General features: G+C 44.1%; 1 protein-coding gene across 2 annotated transcripts in view; it reads left to right on the top strand.

Annotated features, from left to right (window-relative positions):
* Positions 1–198: 198 nt before the first annotated feature.
* PTDSS1 (phosphatidylserine synthase 1) overlaps positions 199–13,680 on the top strand; it is a 62,529-nt gene continuing 49,047 nt past the window's right edge. Inside the window, exons 1-2 of one of the 2 annotated variants that reach the window (XM_064588095.1) lie at positions 199–518; positions 10,137–10,228. In XM_064588095.1, coding sequence (XP_064444165.1) covers positions 340–518; positions 10,137–10,228 — 271 coding nt within the window. In that variant the 5' untranslated portion in view covers positions 199–339. The remainder of the gene's footprint in view (positions 519–10,136; positions 10,229–13,680) is intronic. The other variant, XM_064588096.1, reaches the window with a different exon arrangement.

Raw genomic sequence — 13,680 nt, 5'->3', positions numbered from 1 at the left:
GCGGGGAAAGAGCCGGCCAGGGGTCACAGCTTCCCTTCTCCCGCACTCCACTTACCTTAGGCCTCGTCCACGGGGAATGTGAAGATAGCACGAATCCTCAGAGATGCGGCTCCCGGAACGCCGGCGGCTACACGGCCGGCAGCGCCCCCCCGCCCGAGGCCGCGTTGGCGGCGCCGCGACCCCGCCCTCCCGCGCCTGTCCTTCCCTCGGCTTCCAGCCTTCGCTCCGCGCCAGACTCGGCCCCGCCGTCCGGCTGCCCTCCTGCAGCGGCTCGTCACCTCCGGGGTCCCAGCCTCCACGGGCCGGGACCGCCGCCGCCGCAGGACGGGGAGGCGGGCCATGGCGTCCTGCGTGGGGAGTCGGACCCTGAGCAAAGATGATGTGAACTACAAGATGCATTTCCGGATGATCAACGAGCAGCAAGTGGAGGACATCACCATCGACTTCTTCTACCGGCCGCACACCATCACCCTGCTCAGCTTCACCATCGTCAGCCTCATGTACTTCGCCTTCACCCGGTGAGAAGGGCCGGGCCGCGTGGAGGGAGCGCCCTTGGGCGAAGGGAAGGGGCTGGCGGGAGGCGGTGGTGAGGAGCGTGGGCCGGTGGAGCTCTGGATGAGGAATCGTGCTGGCTGTTCCACGCACACACTCGCAGACCCACCGCCCATCAGCTCCTCCACCAGCGCGGTGTCTCACAGCACACCTAGCTTCCTGCCCTACAGCGCTTCTGGACTGGCGTTCGCCCCTACCCTCCAACCCCCACCCTCAACCCCCACCCTATACTACCTCCTATACAGCGCTTCGGGCCACATCAGGAGCACTCGCGGGTCACCTAGCGCGATGCCCACCTCTCCTATCGTACTGAGCATCGCTCCCCACACACATCACGATGCGCCCCCCTCCTCTCCAGCCCCCGTCCCTACCGAGCACACGGTATGAATCATCTCCTATGCACCACTTTCAGCACATACCGCTACACGCTGAAAGCACCCCGGTCCACAGCGTTTTCACGCACCATACACAGGCCCAGGACACAACCAGGACCCCTTCCTTTGGATCTCTTCCAGTATTCACTACCGGCCATGCACAAAATGCACATGGAAGTTGCACTACACAGTCTTTCCCATGCAGCACCTCTGGTATGCGTGGCACACAAACCATCTAGCATAACCCTTCCCCCAGCCTCAAACAGGACCACAACACAAATGATGTAGATCCGTATCAAAGCTGACCTTTCCCCTTCCAGCACAGCTGCTACCTATCACCTCTTGTACATTGCTACACAATGAGATATTGTCAAGCAATTGTAGCAGTGCCTGGTGCATAGTAAATGCTGTGGAAGTGATAAATAAAACACATAAACCTTAACACATAAACAACTCTTTTCTCCCCGAAAACACACACACACACACACAGTCGCTCAAAGCTGTTCTAATATATACTTGTGCATAGGAGCTCTCCAGCCCAACTCTTGATACCTACATCATATAACTAGTCACTGAACATGTGGCCCCTCACCTCCAACCCAGGGGAATATTCCATCCCAGGTTCATAATGACATACACACTATGGGTCCTACTTAACAAGGATTTGTATTTTCTTTTTTTTTTTTTTTTTTAAAGATTTTATTTATTTATTTGTTTGACAGGGGGACAGCGAGAGAGGGAACACAAGCAGGGGGAGTGGGAAAGGGAGAAGCAGGCTTCCCGCGGAGCAGGGAGCCCGATGCGGGGCTCGATCCCAGGACCCTGGGACCATGACCTGAGCCGAAGGCAGACGCTTAACGACTGAGCCACCCAGGCGCCCCAAGGATTTGTATTTTCTGACTGAACCTCTTTAAAGGAAAGGCATGCCTACCACACTCTTACGGCTTACAAGCTCAACCCAGAGAAGTGTAGTTTTGGAGCCAGACTGTTGGCTTCACGTGTCTGTGTGTCCATGGTTGAGTTCCTCAACCTTTCTCTGAGCCTCAGGATCCACACTTGTAAAATGGAGATAAAATAGGTACTTACCTTATACGGGTTTATGAGTAATAAATGAATATGTGTGAATGCACTTAGCAGAGTACCTCATTCACAACGCACAATTAACGTCAGTTACTTCTCTCAGTATTTTTATCCAGCAATCAATGGTTCTTGTTCCAGGTCAGCAGAAAATGTGCAGAAGGATATTGAGTGGTCACAAGGATTGGCACTTATGGTATTTAGTGGGTGGAGATTAAGGACGCTAGATGTGTTATGACACACGGGACAGCACTGTACAACGAAGAATGAACTGTCCCCTATATAAATGCTTGTGTGTGCACATGTACCTGCAAGATATACACATACATACACATGCACACTTGCACACGCGCAGGTGCCAGGGGTGCCTGCATTGGGAATCACTGCAATCTTTCAGATTTTCATAAAACTAAATATCTTCCCACATCACACTTGTTTCTGACCTCCACAATCCATTTGACTCTTGGGTCTTATTTTGTGTTTATCTGTTTGCATACATCTACCTAAAACTACAAAGCATATGTAACGATTACTTTTAATGATTGAGGGATACAGCTACTATGATTATAAAGTCTTCTGCTAATTCTATGCAGTGGGATAAGACCAGACCTTTCCATAGTATCCAACCAAGAACATATTTCTAGCCTGGGAGAAAACTCATTCTTGTCCCTAATCATGGTTACTCTCAAATACTTCATTCATTATGTCATCCGATTTTACCACTTAATAGCAGTGTGGCCACTTAATTTTGCTAAGTTTCAGTTTCCTTATTTATATGTAAAATGGAAATATCTATTAATTCCCCATAGGATTATCTGTCATGAGGATTTAGTTCATTTTTTTAGATAATCTGTGCTTAGATCAGTGCATGCCACATAGTAAGTGCTCAGTAAACATTAGCCATAACTGTTAAATCGTTTCATTGTATGCTAATGTCTTCTAAATTATATTTGTCAAGGAGCGAGGAGGAAGTATGTTCTATAATTGAGAAAAAGGATGAAGGCATTGAAATAATGGACATTGCTTTGCTTGGATAACATACATGTCTGTTTAGTATTAATTTCAGTTTAACTTCATCTCCTGTGTGGGTTGACAATGACGGAATTAGTGCAAGAGTCTCTTTGGAAATAAGAAAAGTAATTATGGTATTTTATTCTAAACAATGAGAAAAAGAATGAGCGGTTTGTTCCAGCCTTTTATCTTTAATATTATTCTAGGCCCTCTAAGAATAGATCTCTCTTCCTCTTTTCTATTACAGAAAGTCACATTCTTCTGTAATTTCCCTTTTACAGCATATTCTGCCAAAGCAGTCGATAAACTGCAGCAGAGAATATGAATTTTAATAGCTTGTCAAAAGTAATAGAAAAGGCATAATCTGAACCTCAGCCTATGGCCTTTTCCAAAAATAATAATCTTTTTATTTCTTCCAATAATTTCATAAAGAGAAACCATCTGTTGAAGAACTCATTAATAACAAGTTTCACCTTCTATAAAATCATAAGCACCATTAGTGCCGTTGGTACTTACTACCTCTTACTCATTTTTTGTAATGATTTGTGACCCTTTAAAGTGGGACATTACAGTGATCGCTCTTTCTCCATAAAGATTGAAAGTAGCGACTTCTTAAATGAAAATTATTCATTTTCTGCTCTTTTGTAATGATTGTCTCCAGTACCTTATCCTTACTTTATAACAGGATTAGTTGGATGACTGTTCAGTGCAGTTTCTTCAGTAACAGTGAAAAAGTGTGTTTTTCAAAGACTAGTGATGTAAGAACAGGAGATCGAATACTTTTGGGGTGCCGTATGACCAGTAGGTGAGCAACAGTAGCTGGGTCCTGTCACATACTGCAGAGACACAGCAAGAATTTAGGATCGTGTAGGATTAGATACCACGCACAGAAGTCTGAGACAGGTTTGGATTTGTCAACTAGTTCTTTTATTAAATAGCAACTAGGACAACTCACTGTTAAATCATAGTGTTTAAATCTCCTGTCTCTTTCACTATCATTAAAAATAAACCAGATGCCATTGAATCATTCTCCCCAAGCTCATTTTGCCACATTTTAGGATAAGTCTTCTTATAAGATAAATGCTTTGGCATAAGTCTTGGAAGTTTGTTCAGCCAAAATGGAGCAGGGAGAACCTTTGTCTCGAGTTCAGAGTATAATTACTGAGGTGTTTCATATTTATTCTGCTTTCAGAGATTGGCAAACTTGGACATAGTGAATGGCCCTCATGGCAAAAACTCAAACATCAGATTTGAAAACACCCAAATCTACTAAATCCCGTTCACAGCAGCCCACCCTTTCCTTAAGAGGCACTCGGCAATAAAACCATGGAATCCACCTCTCCAGGAGTGCCTGTCCGAGAACCTCATCCAATCCTCACTTACCCCAGAAGAGATTGCCTTCCTGCAGCTTGCTGTCCCTGAGTGCTTCCTAGTCTGTCTGTGCTGGCTTTCTCCTTGATAGGAGACTCAGGAGACAGAGGGCAGGGACATGGACAGACTTTTGGTTGATTTGTTCTTATTTACTTGTTAAGAATGGTTTTTATTTCATTTCCCTGAGTAGACTTGGAGCTCCCGTTCTTCATCAGGTCCCTGAGCCTTACTTAGTTCTGCCTTCTTTGTCACCTCCCTCATGGAGACCTGCCAACTTTCCCCATTCTTTCCCCTTTAGCCCATATAAATCCCATTAGAAAACGTCTCCTGATACTGCTGAATCAGTTGTCTTGGTTCTGTTTCCTTTGTGTACATCATGTTCTTTCTCTCCCATTAACAGAAGGCCTGGATGTCCTTGTTCCCTGACACCAGCTCTATTAAGTGATGGTCCACAGCGGCTGTGTGCTGGGGTTAAACCAGCCCTGGTGGGGTGGGGGCGGGGAACAGAGTACAGTCAGGTCGTGCCCTCTGATGAGGTCCAGTTACGAGTGATCTTCACGTTTCTCTTCCCCACTTCCTATTTGAATCATATTTCTCCTTGGATTTCAGTAAGCATCTTCTATATCCTTTCTTATATTTACGTCTGGTGTTTTAGGTCCCTAATACGATTATAAGCTTATTGGAGGGGAAAATGAATCCTATATTTCTTTGGGGTCTTCTGTAGGAAATAGGTTCCTGGGTGACTTCCGATGTTTATTTGGTTTAAATGCTGCCTTACCTCAGAGAGATTGCATGCCTACCAATTGCTACCTGGTGTTTAGCATTTTAGCTATAATTCTGTTACCAAGGGTAATACAGTTAGTCTTGTGCTAATAATTTCTGTAGCCTCAGATTTTTGTAGGGAAGTTAGCAGGTTTTCAGTCTCATTGAATCCAGAAACCAGGTCTTATCCATTCAGCCACAACTGCTTTCTGAGCCCCTGGCCCTGGTATCCCGTTTAATTCAGTTCAGCTATTCAACGGTCCAGGTGTCTGCTCACCTGGAGTAGACCTAGTTTATCTTCGCCAGGTCTCACTGGGCCTTTACAGCTCTCAGAGCTCTTCTCTTCTGCCCAGGCCCAGGCCTTGGCTCAGCAATCCCCTTATCCTTTGGGATAGTATGCTCCCAAACCTTTATTCCACCTCCCTCGCACCTGTCCTCCACACCGCTGCCCTCATGACCTTCTAAGACAAAGTTGTGACCCCATCTGTCCCTGCATACAGTCTGTCACTGCATCCCCATCACCTGTAGGGAATGCTGGCTGGACTCTGAGGTCTTTCATTGTGGAGGAGTTTTCCTTCTCTAGCCTTGTCCCCCACCCCCGACACCTGCACGCAGGGCACACAGCAGGCCCAGCTGGCTCACCGACCCCACACCCAGTGCCAGGCTGGCAGCCCTCTGCTGCTAGAGAGCACCTTCCGGTGCCTCCTGTCTACCCACGAGCCCATGGTATCCTGCACAGTCCACCTGGATGGGCACCTTCCCGGACACCTTTCTCGATTGTTTGAGGAAGATATGTTTATATACTTCCAAATATCTTTTATTATTGTGTGTCTCTTATTGGCATTATAGTATTTGTTACTATATCAATTTTTTGAGGCCAAATACCTTCATCATCCCAGGATACACACCCAGTAAATGCTAAATGAATCAAATACAGGAAATCATTTATCCAATGAGAACTTTAAAAAAATATCACTCTTCTCCTTTTGTTGATAGATCTAAGTTATAATTCTCAACAAGGATTATAACTTACTGTAAAATGAAATGAATGTAGTCTTTAAAGACAATACCAAAGCTAGTTAACACCGCTCCACCTTGTAACCTGGGACTAGGTTTTCCATTGGGAGAGAGGATCCTTAACAGGGACCGGCCTTATCAACATGACCCTACCTGTGTGTCTCAATTTCAGGGACTCCTATTAAAGGGGAGGGTAGGAGAAGATGGGGGGAGGGAGGACAACCTACTTAGCAGCCTTAGGAGTCCTGGTAAAAGGTTCCTTTCTGCCTGGCCCCAGGGAGGAAGCCTTGTCGAGGTGACATGTGAGTGACTGCGTGGAGTGTGCTTCGTTTCCTGAAGTCGGCCTCACCCACTGCCTGCCTATAGTCAGACACTAAACTGACACAGAAACGGAGTCTAAATTTTTTTCTGAGTGCAGACTTTTTTTAGTTCAGGGCTTTCCTTTATACCTTTCCTGCTTTTAGGACATTCTCTGTTCTCTGGGCAGTTAGTTCCTTATATTGGTTGAAACAGCATTTGACAGAAGGAGTTGGAAGTGTCTGAATATTTGACTGGCCATCCCCACCGGGACAGGAAAGCCACCGTTAGTGGACTCCGTGGGCTCAGGCTGTGGTTCACCCTCACGTGACCTGAGTCGCTGGGCCCACTCAGCCATAGCGTCTCGCTCATTCTGGCACCCACTGTTTTGAGAAGGCCTGCTGTGGGCCAAGGATTGTGCTGGGCGCCCGAGGTACCTCAGAGGAATGAGATGGAATGTGTGCCCTCTGGAGGTTAAATTACGGTTTTGTTGTAATCTGCCCATTCAGGATTTTCACTGTATGTAGTCAGGGCTACCCCCACATGCTTCCGGAGCACCTCCTAAATTTGGCAGAGAGGGAAAAGGACTTGGCCTACTCCCCCCCCACACCCACCCACCCCCCCAGCTTGTCTGTCTGTATCATTTTGGTAAATGTAGCAGTCTTGACCTAGAGCCAATGTTCCAGAAGCCCTGGCTCCTACTTCCACTCAGCCTCTTATTTGTGTGTAACTGTGGGCCAGAGAAAGCAAGAGCTTTATCTCCTTCCTCCTCCAAGTCAAGATAATACTCCTCCACAGAACTGGGGGGCCGTGCAAAGAAAATGCCAGTTGCGGAAGTTGCTTGGCAAGTCCAGAGCACCAGAGGTTGTGACATTTGTGGCCGATGGCGGCAGTAGGCCTTGGGGAGAAGTCAGGGCTGTGGTCAAGGTTGTCAGAACCAGGAGAGTTGGCAGGGCAGCGTGCCCTGGCATTGGTGTGTTTTGTTTTTGGTTTTTTAATTCATCCATTGTTTCTTCCAGAGCTTTTTTGGGTTTTTGATTTTTGGTTTTGGGGTTTTGGTTTTTTGTTGTTGTTGTTTTGTTGTTTTGTTTTTTTTTTTTTACTTCTTCCAATCATCTAGAATATATTTTTAGTAAAAAGTATGAGTTACAGTATCAACCTTCTTTTCCCAGGCAACAGTTAATTTATTTCAGCCTTGCTTTTATGTGTGCCCTGTCAAACTCTTTTATACCATCCCTGTGCATCTAACATGAGTCAGATAGATTTAGGATGACATAATTTTTTTAGGAGGCAGCTTGGCTCATCATCTTCAGAGTCTAGCAGACCTGGTTTCAAATGGGAACTCTGCAACTTCTTAAAATTATAGGCTTGGGCAAATTAGAATTACGTAACCTTCCTGAGCCTCTGTTACCTCATTTGTAAAATATGGTTGATAGTACCCCATTTCACAGATGGGTTGTGACAATTAGAGATGATGTTTCGAAACTGCCTGTCCAGTGCCTGGTACACAGTAAATACTTGATAAAGGGGAGCTGTTGTTATTGTCATTATTGTTACTGGTATCGGTAGTGGGATGTTGGCCTGAATGAGGACGTTGTGTTCCCTGTGGGTAGCCATTCTTCAATAAAAGCTCGTCTTGGAAATTGGACATAGGGCTTCCCTAAGCCAAAGGCCATGGCAAGTACCCTAGTAAATGATTGGGCTAGCATTTTTAGGGCCGTCCATGTTCATAACTTCTGGGCAGATGTTAAATTGTTGGGGTATACATTAAAATATGATTACACTTTGCTACAAGAGAAAGTCCGTCTGATTGGGTAGTTTGGTTTTATAAGCAGATCTATGAAGTTAACAGTGAAGCATTGTTTGTCCAGCATTAGTGTTAGTGCTGTTGGGCCAGATGATGATTTAAGGAATGGGATCTGTGTGATCTCTTACCTCGGAACCTTATGTTCAGTCCTGTTATAAATCTGGAAATCATTTAATTGGGTACAGAAAGTTAGCATGAACAGAAGTTGGTATCTAAACTAACTTCTCTTTTGGAAGCCCAATACCCCAGGACCTAGTCTTTAATTGGGTAATTGATTACTGTTTCATTCCACACCTCTTCATGTATTCTGATGTTCTAGATTTTTTTTATATGTTAACTTGATTTTCCTGTAAGGTTTTTTTTGACCTCTTTTCTTTTCCTTCAGTAATGTTTAATCTTAATTTAATATCTGTCTTTTGAAAGCTCTTTCGCTGCAGTCCTTGCACAGATAAACCCAACTTTCAAAAATCACTTTTGAATTTATTGCTACTAGTCTCATTATGTCTAAATATCTCCTTCCGTTCTTTTCTCCTGTTTTCTCTCTACTCATCCTGCACGTTTTTAAACTGAAAACTTTGGACTTCCCTCTCTCGAGCTTCTTAATAATTATCAATAATTCAGAAAATCTTACTGTGTGAGACTTCTGTTTTCCCTCCTTTGTTTGATTCTCTTGAGCCCCAAGTATGCTACTAGACTTTTCTTTTTTTTGTTTAATATAAACTGTCAGAACCTAATTTTTCTCTGCCATCAATGTTGAGAAAATTTCCATTTGGGAAATTTTACATGGTTTTATACAATAGATTTTCTTTGTAATCAGTAATCAGTCCACAGATATCCACTGAGGGCTTATTGTGTGCCAGCCTTTGAGGATACAATGAGTGAATAATGCCCTGCCTTCAGGAGTTTACTTTCTATATATCCTTTTGTTTTGTTTTGGCAGGGCAGGGCAGGGGAGTGGGGGCAGAAGAAGGAGTAGAGAGAGAATCCTAAGCAAGCCCCATGCCCAGCACGGAGCCCAATATGGGGCTCAATCTCATGACCCTGGGATCATGACCTGAGCTGAAATAAAGAGTCGGACACTTAACTGACTGAGCCACCCAGGTGCCCCAGGAGTTTACTTTCTATATTGAAGACAGACAACATACCAAGTAATAAATGGAATCATTTCAGTTACTAGGGTTATGGAAGAGATAAATACAGCAATAGAAATGACCAGGCACAGAGGGAGGAAACTCATCCCCTTTCTTTATAGGGCTTTTGCTTCTGGTCTGACCGTAAATCTTGTATTCTGTTTTCTCATGATTTTTCTTTTAATATTGTTTTCTGGTGCTTTCTTATTACCCAGCATTTTGCCCTTTTCTTTCATCCCTTAGATGGCCAACTGCCCGTTTTTAAGAATTGATAATCTCATTGCATTGTGCTCTTCTTCCTTATAATCTTATGCTTTCTTTCTGACTTCAAAAGATTTCTTTGCCACAGTGTACATCATAAAGGTCATCTTTAGTGATTATTGAAATCAAAAGGCATTTCTCCAAAATAAATCTTACCTTTTGACATCCTGGGTTTTTTGGGTTTTTTTGTTTTTTTGTTTTTAATTTATAAAGAAGAGTGATCCTCAGATGTTTTGTCTCAGTGGAATGTGTGTCGGTATGTAGAGTTGCCAACTGCATTTCTTGTAAGACTGGACTTTAGTATAAGGTTGTGTTATTTTAGGAAAGGATAGTGAGGAGTAAGTAGTGTGTGTAAAGACTTTGCTTGCAAAATGAAGTTAACAGTCCCCGGTATTTAGAACATGGAACTCCTATGCCTTCTGGATTGACTGTTTAGGTCTGAAAATGAATACTCCGTGTTTTCTTTTCTGTTTTCAGGGATGACTCTGTCCCAGAGGACAACATCTGGAGGGGCATCCTCTCTGTCATTTTCTTCTTCCTTATCATCAGTGTGTTAGCTTTTCCCAATGGTAAGTGATGTCATGCTTTACCACATTTCTCCTGTGCATTGTACCCTTTGGTGTTTTTTGGGAGGTATGCCATCTAGAAGATGAACCTAGAAAATGGGAATAAAAACCTAATCTGTGGTGGTTAGGGCACAGGCTATGGAGGCAAACTGCCCATTCCGCCACTGGCTAGCTTTGTGGCCCTGGGGAAGTCCCCCAGCTTCTTCCCAGGTGCTTGAGTCTCTCTGTTCTGTAAATGGAGATTGTCAGGTAGGTACTGTTGAAAGCATTCACTAAATTAATGTTAAATTCTCTGAATAGTGACTGACAAATTGTAAGCTCTCGGTAAGTGTCAGCTGTTGTTCTGGTTGCTATTTTTGCTATATCAGCTGAGTCCTAAAATACTCAATTGTTATTTAGTCCTTTTTGCTAAGGACAGGGTCAATGCTGTATGAATACTACTTAAATAATGTGTTGTCCCAGGTGATCTTTAATCACAGTAAATGTTGCTGATCGTGCATTTGGGATATGAATTTTCATCATCAGGTGAAAAAAAGACAATCATTACTGTGAATTTTATCCCCCATCATGATTATAGAGTGAGGAAAAGTCTTTGTTTTTTGTTTTTTTTTAAAGGGGATACCTGGGTGGCTCAGTCAGTTAAGCGTCTGCCTTCAGCTCAGGTCATGATCCCAGGGTCCTGGGATCAAGCCCCACATCGGGCTCCCTGCTCAGTGGGGAGTCTGCTTCTCCCTCTCCCTCTGCCGCTCCCCCTGCTTGTGCTCACTCTCTCTCGCTCTCTCTGTCAAATAAAATAAAATCTTTAAAAATAAAATAAAAGCTGCCATACTTAAGATTCATCCCTTTCCTCTGAATTGTCCCTTGCTTTGTTTTTTCTTATTCTTCTTCAGTAACTTCTCCCTAGAATATTCTCTGCTTATTCCCTGTAACCATTTCTAAACACTTCCTTTTTATATCCTGTGTTTTTTACTCTTAAGATATTTTGAAATTTTTTAGTCTTACCTATGCGTTATGCTCCAAGGGCCGTACTTGGGTTTAAACATCATACTTGAGGGTGTGTTTCTTCTCTATCCTCCCATCTATTCAGTAGAATGTAATGTGTAATATAAGAAGCCCGTTGTGAATGCTACTCTTTGCTACTTGGAAATCTACCATGGTAACAAAGTTCTAATACGAATTCCAAATTATGTGTGTTGGGGGAGGCAAGTAGCAGCAGGGCTGGGGGTATTCCCCCACCAGTAAGCAATTTTTGGACACCAGCTGGCGGCCCTACAGTTCAACTCAATTCTGAGACTGTCTACCCAGAGTTAGCATCAGATCCCACAGGTTAAGGGCTCACAGGATGGCCCCCCACTGCAGATGCCATTTGCATGTTCAGGTTTTCACCTGTGCTTCTGACCAAATGGTTATAAATCAGGGCTTCCCATGACCCCTCCTTGGGTTCGATTAATTTACTATAGTGGCTCACAGGATGCAGGAAATGCGTTTTACTCACTAGATGACAGTGCCAGTTTATTACAAAGGGTACTCATCAACAGTCAGATGAAGAGATGCATAGGATAAGGTATGTGGGAAGGGACTAGGAGCTTCCATGCACTCTCCAGCGTGTCACTCTTCTGGCGTCAGAAAAGTGTTCACCAACCCAGAAGCTCCCCAAACCCCATCCTTTTGGTTTTTTTGGAGGCCTCATTTACATAGGCATAATTGATTGCATCATTGGCTATTGGGAAATGAACTCAACCTCCAGCCTCTCACCCTTCCCTGGAGGTCTTGGGGATGGGACTGAAAGTTTCAACTCTCTAATCACATGTTTGTCTCCACTGGCAACCAGCCCCATCCTTAGGTAGTTTCCTCAGGTCTCATTAACATAGCAAAAAATATTCATTATTCTCATCACTTGAAATTGCAAGGGCTTTAGGAGCTCTGCGCCAGAAAAGGGCACAAAGACCAAATCTATAGTTCTTATTGTAAATCACAGTATCAGTGATTTACAGGCCTTCAGTCTTTCCAAGATGATGGCAATGGCATTTTGTTCTGTATTTTTGCTTAATCTTATGTAGCACTACGTGATTTTTGCTGGGAGTGGAGGAATTCAGCCAGTAAAACCATGACTGAATCCTTCAGAGAATGAATTGTTTTAGATAACCAAGTTATTTGACAGCTGAGTTTAACTCTCCAACCACTCAAGCTTCTAGATTAAATTTTTAGTGGAAACCTTTCAAGATGTGAAGACCTGTCTCAGTCAGTGCAGGCTGCTGTAACAGAATACCATAGACCGGATGGCTTAAATAACACAAGATCATCTTGTGGCAGAATTCCTCTCCAGCTGTGCACCTATGAAACCAAACATGTGCTTACAAAGTCTGGTAGTGGGACAGGCACAGGACAGACACTCCCATTCCAAAAGGGAGAAATAGGAAAGAAGGGAGGGTGACAAGTCCCAAGCAAGTTCAAAACCAGGAAGGCAAACTGGATGAGACTTTAAGGGTCAAGAATAACCAATCCTGGGAGCGCCTGACTGGCTCAGGCGGTAGAGCATGTGACTTGATCTCGGTGTCGTGAGTTCCAGCTCTATGTGGGGGGTAGAGTTTACTTAAAAAAAAAAAAGAATGATCAGTCCTCTTTGGCTCAGTGCTCTGCCTTCCAGACCTACTGGGGTAATAATAGTCTGTTTCCATAGCTCTGCCCACCTGGAGTTTGGCCTGCCCCCATGGCTCTGCTGGGTGTTGATCTTGCCTTTTGAAACTCAGGTGGAGATACTGTCCCCACTCTCCACCTGCCCAGTGGCCCATGCATTCTAAGGCTTGTGGTGGAAATGACAGCTCAGATAATCTCCCAATTGCCTTTGAGATCCTTCTTCCTGTGTCTTAAAGAATAGCAAATGTTCATAGCCAAGTAGCTCTATGGTCCAGTCCTGTAAAGTCCAAGAGAAGTCTTCACTGTAGGAGTTAGAATTATCACATAATGAATCTTGGCAGGTGACACAAACATTCGGTCTATAACACCTGCAAACTTATGCAGATATGACAAACATAGTTTGGCCTTTCCATGATGATTGAGAGCTCTAGTCATGCACAATTATTGGAAGATGATGATTAGATGTCCATGGTATGGCTAGGTCATGGAATGAGAGGGTATTGACCCTACTATAGAATTTTCTAGGAAAAGTCCCTGATGTCAAACCACTTCTTTGGCTATTTGCCAACTTTCTTTTCCCTCCCTCTTCCAACACACAGAACCTCAGAGTTCAGAATTTTTGGTTAAGAGGAGAGCTTGGACGTTACACAGCCCATCCTTTCTTTCAAGGGCCCCACGTTGTAGGACAGCTAAGTGGCCACTTGCAGCATAAAGCATGCAATACACAGGAACCACCTGAGTCTGTAGGTCGTCCACTTGAGCTTTAGAACTGGTCTTTTCCTCCAAAGGTGGCATAAAAGTAAAGGAGGGTGAGCAGG

This window comes from Mirounga angustirostris, unplaced genomic scaffold (genome assembly GCF_029215605.1).
Source record: "Mirounga angustirostris isolate CCGP_5_RB_7025 unplaced genomic scaffold, mMirAng1.0.hap1 SCAF_4, whole genome shotgun sequence".
In the NCBI taxonomy this organism is placed as follows: domain Eukaryota; kingdom Metazoa; phylum Chordata; class Mammalia; order Carnivora; family Phocidae; genus Mirounga; species Mirounga angustirostris.
The sequence above is the reverse complement of the archived record's forward strand: the minus strand, read 5'-3'. Positions and strand labels throughout refer to the sequence as shown.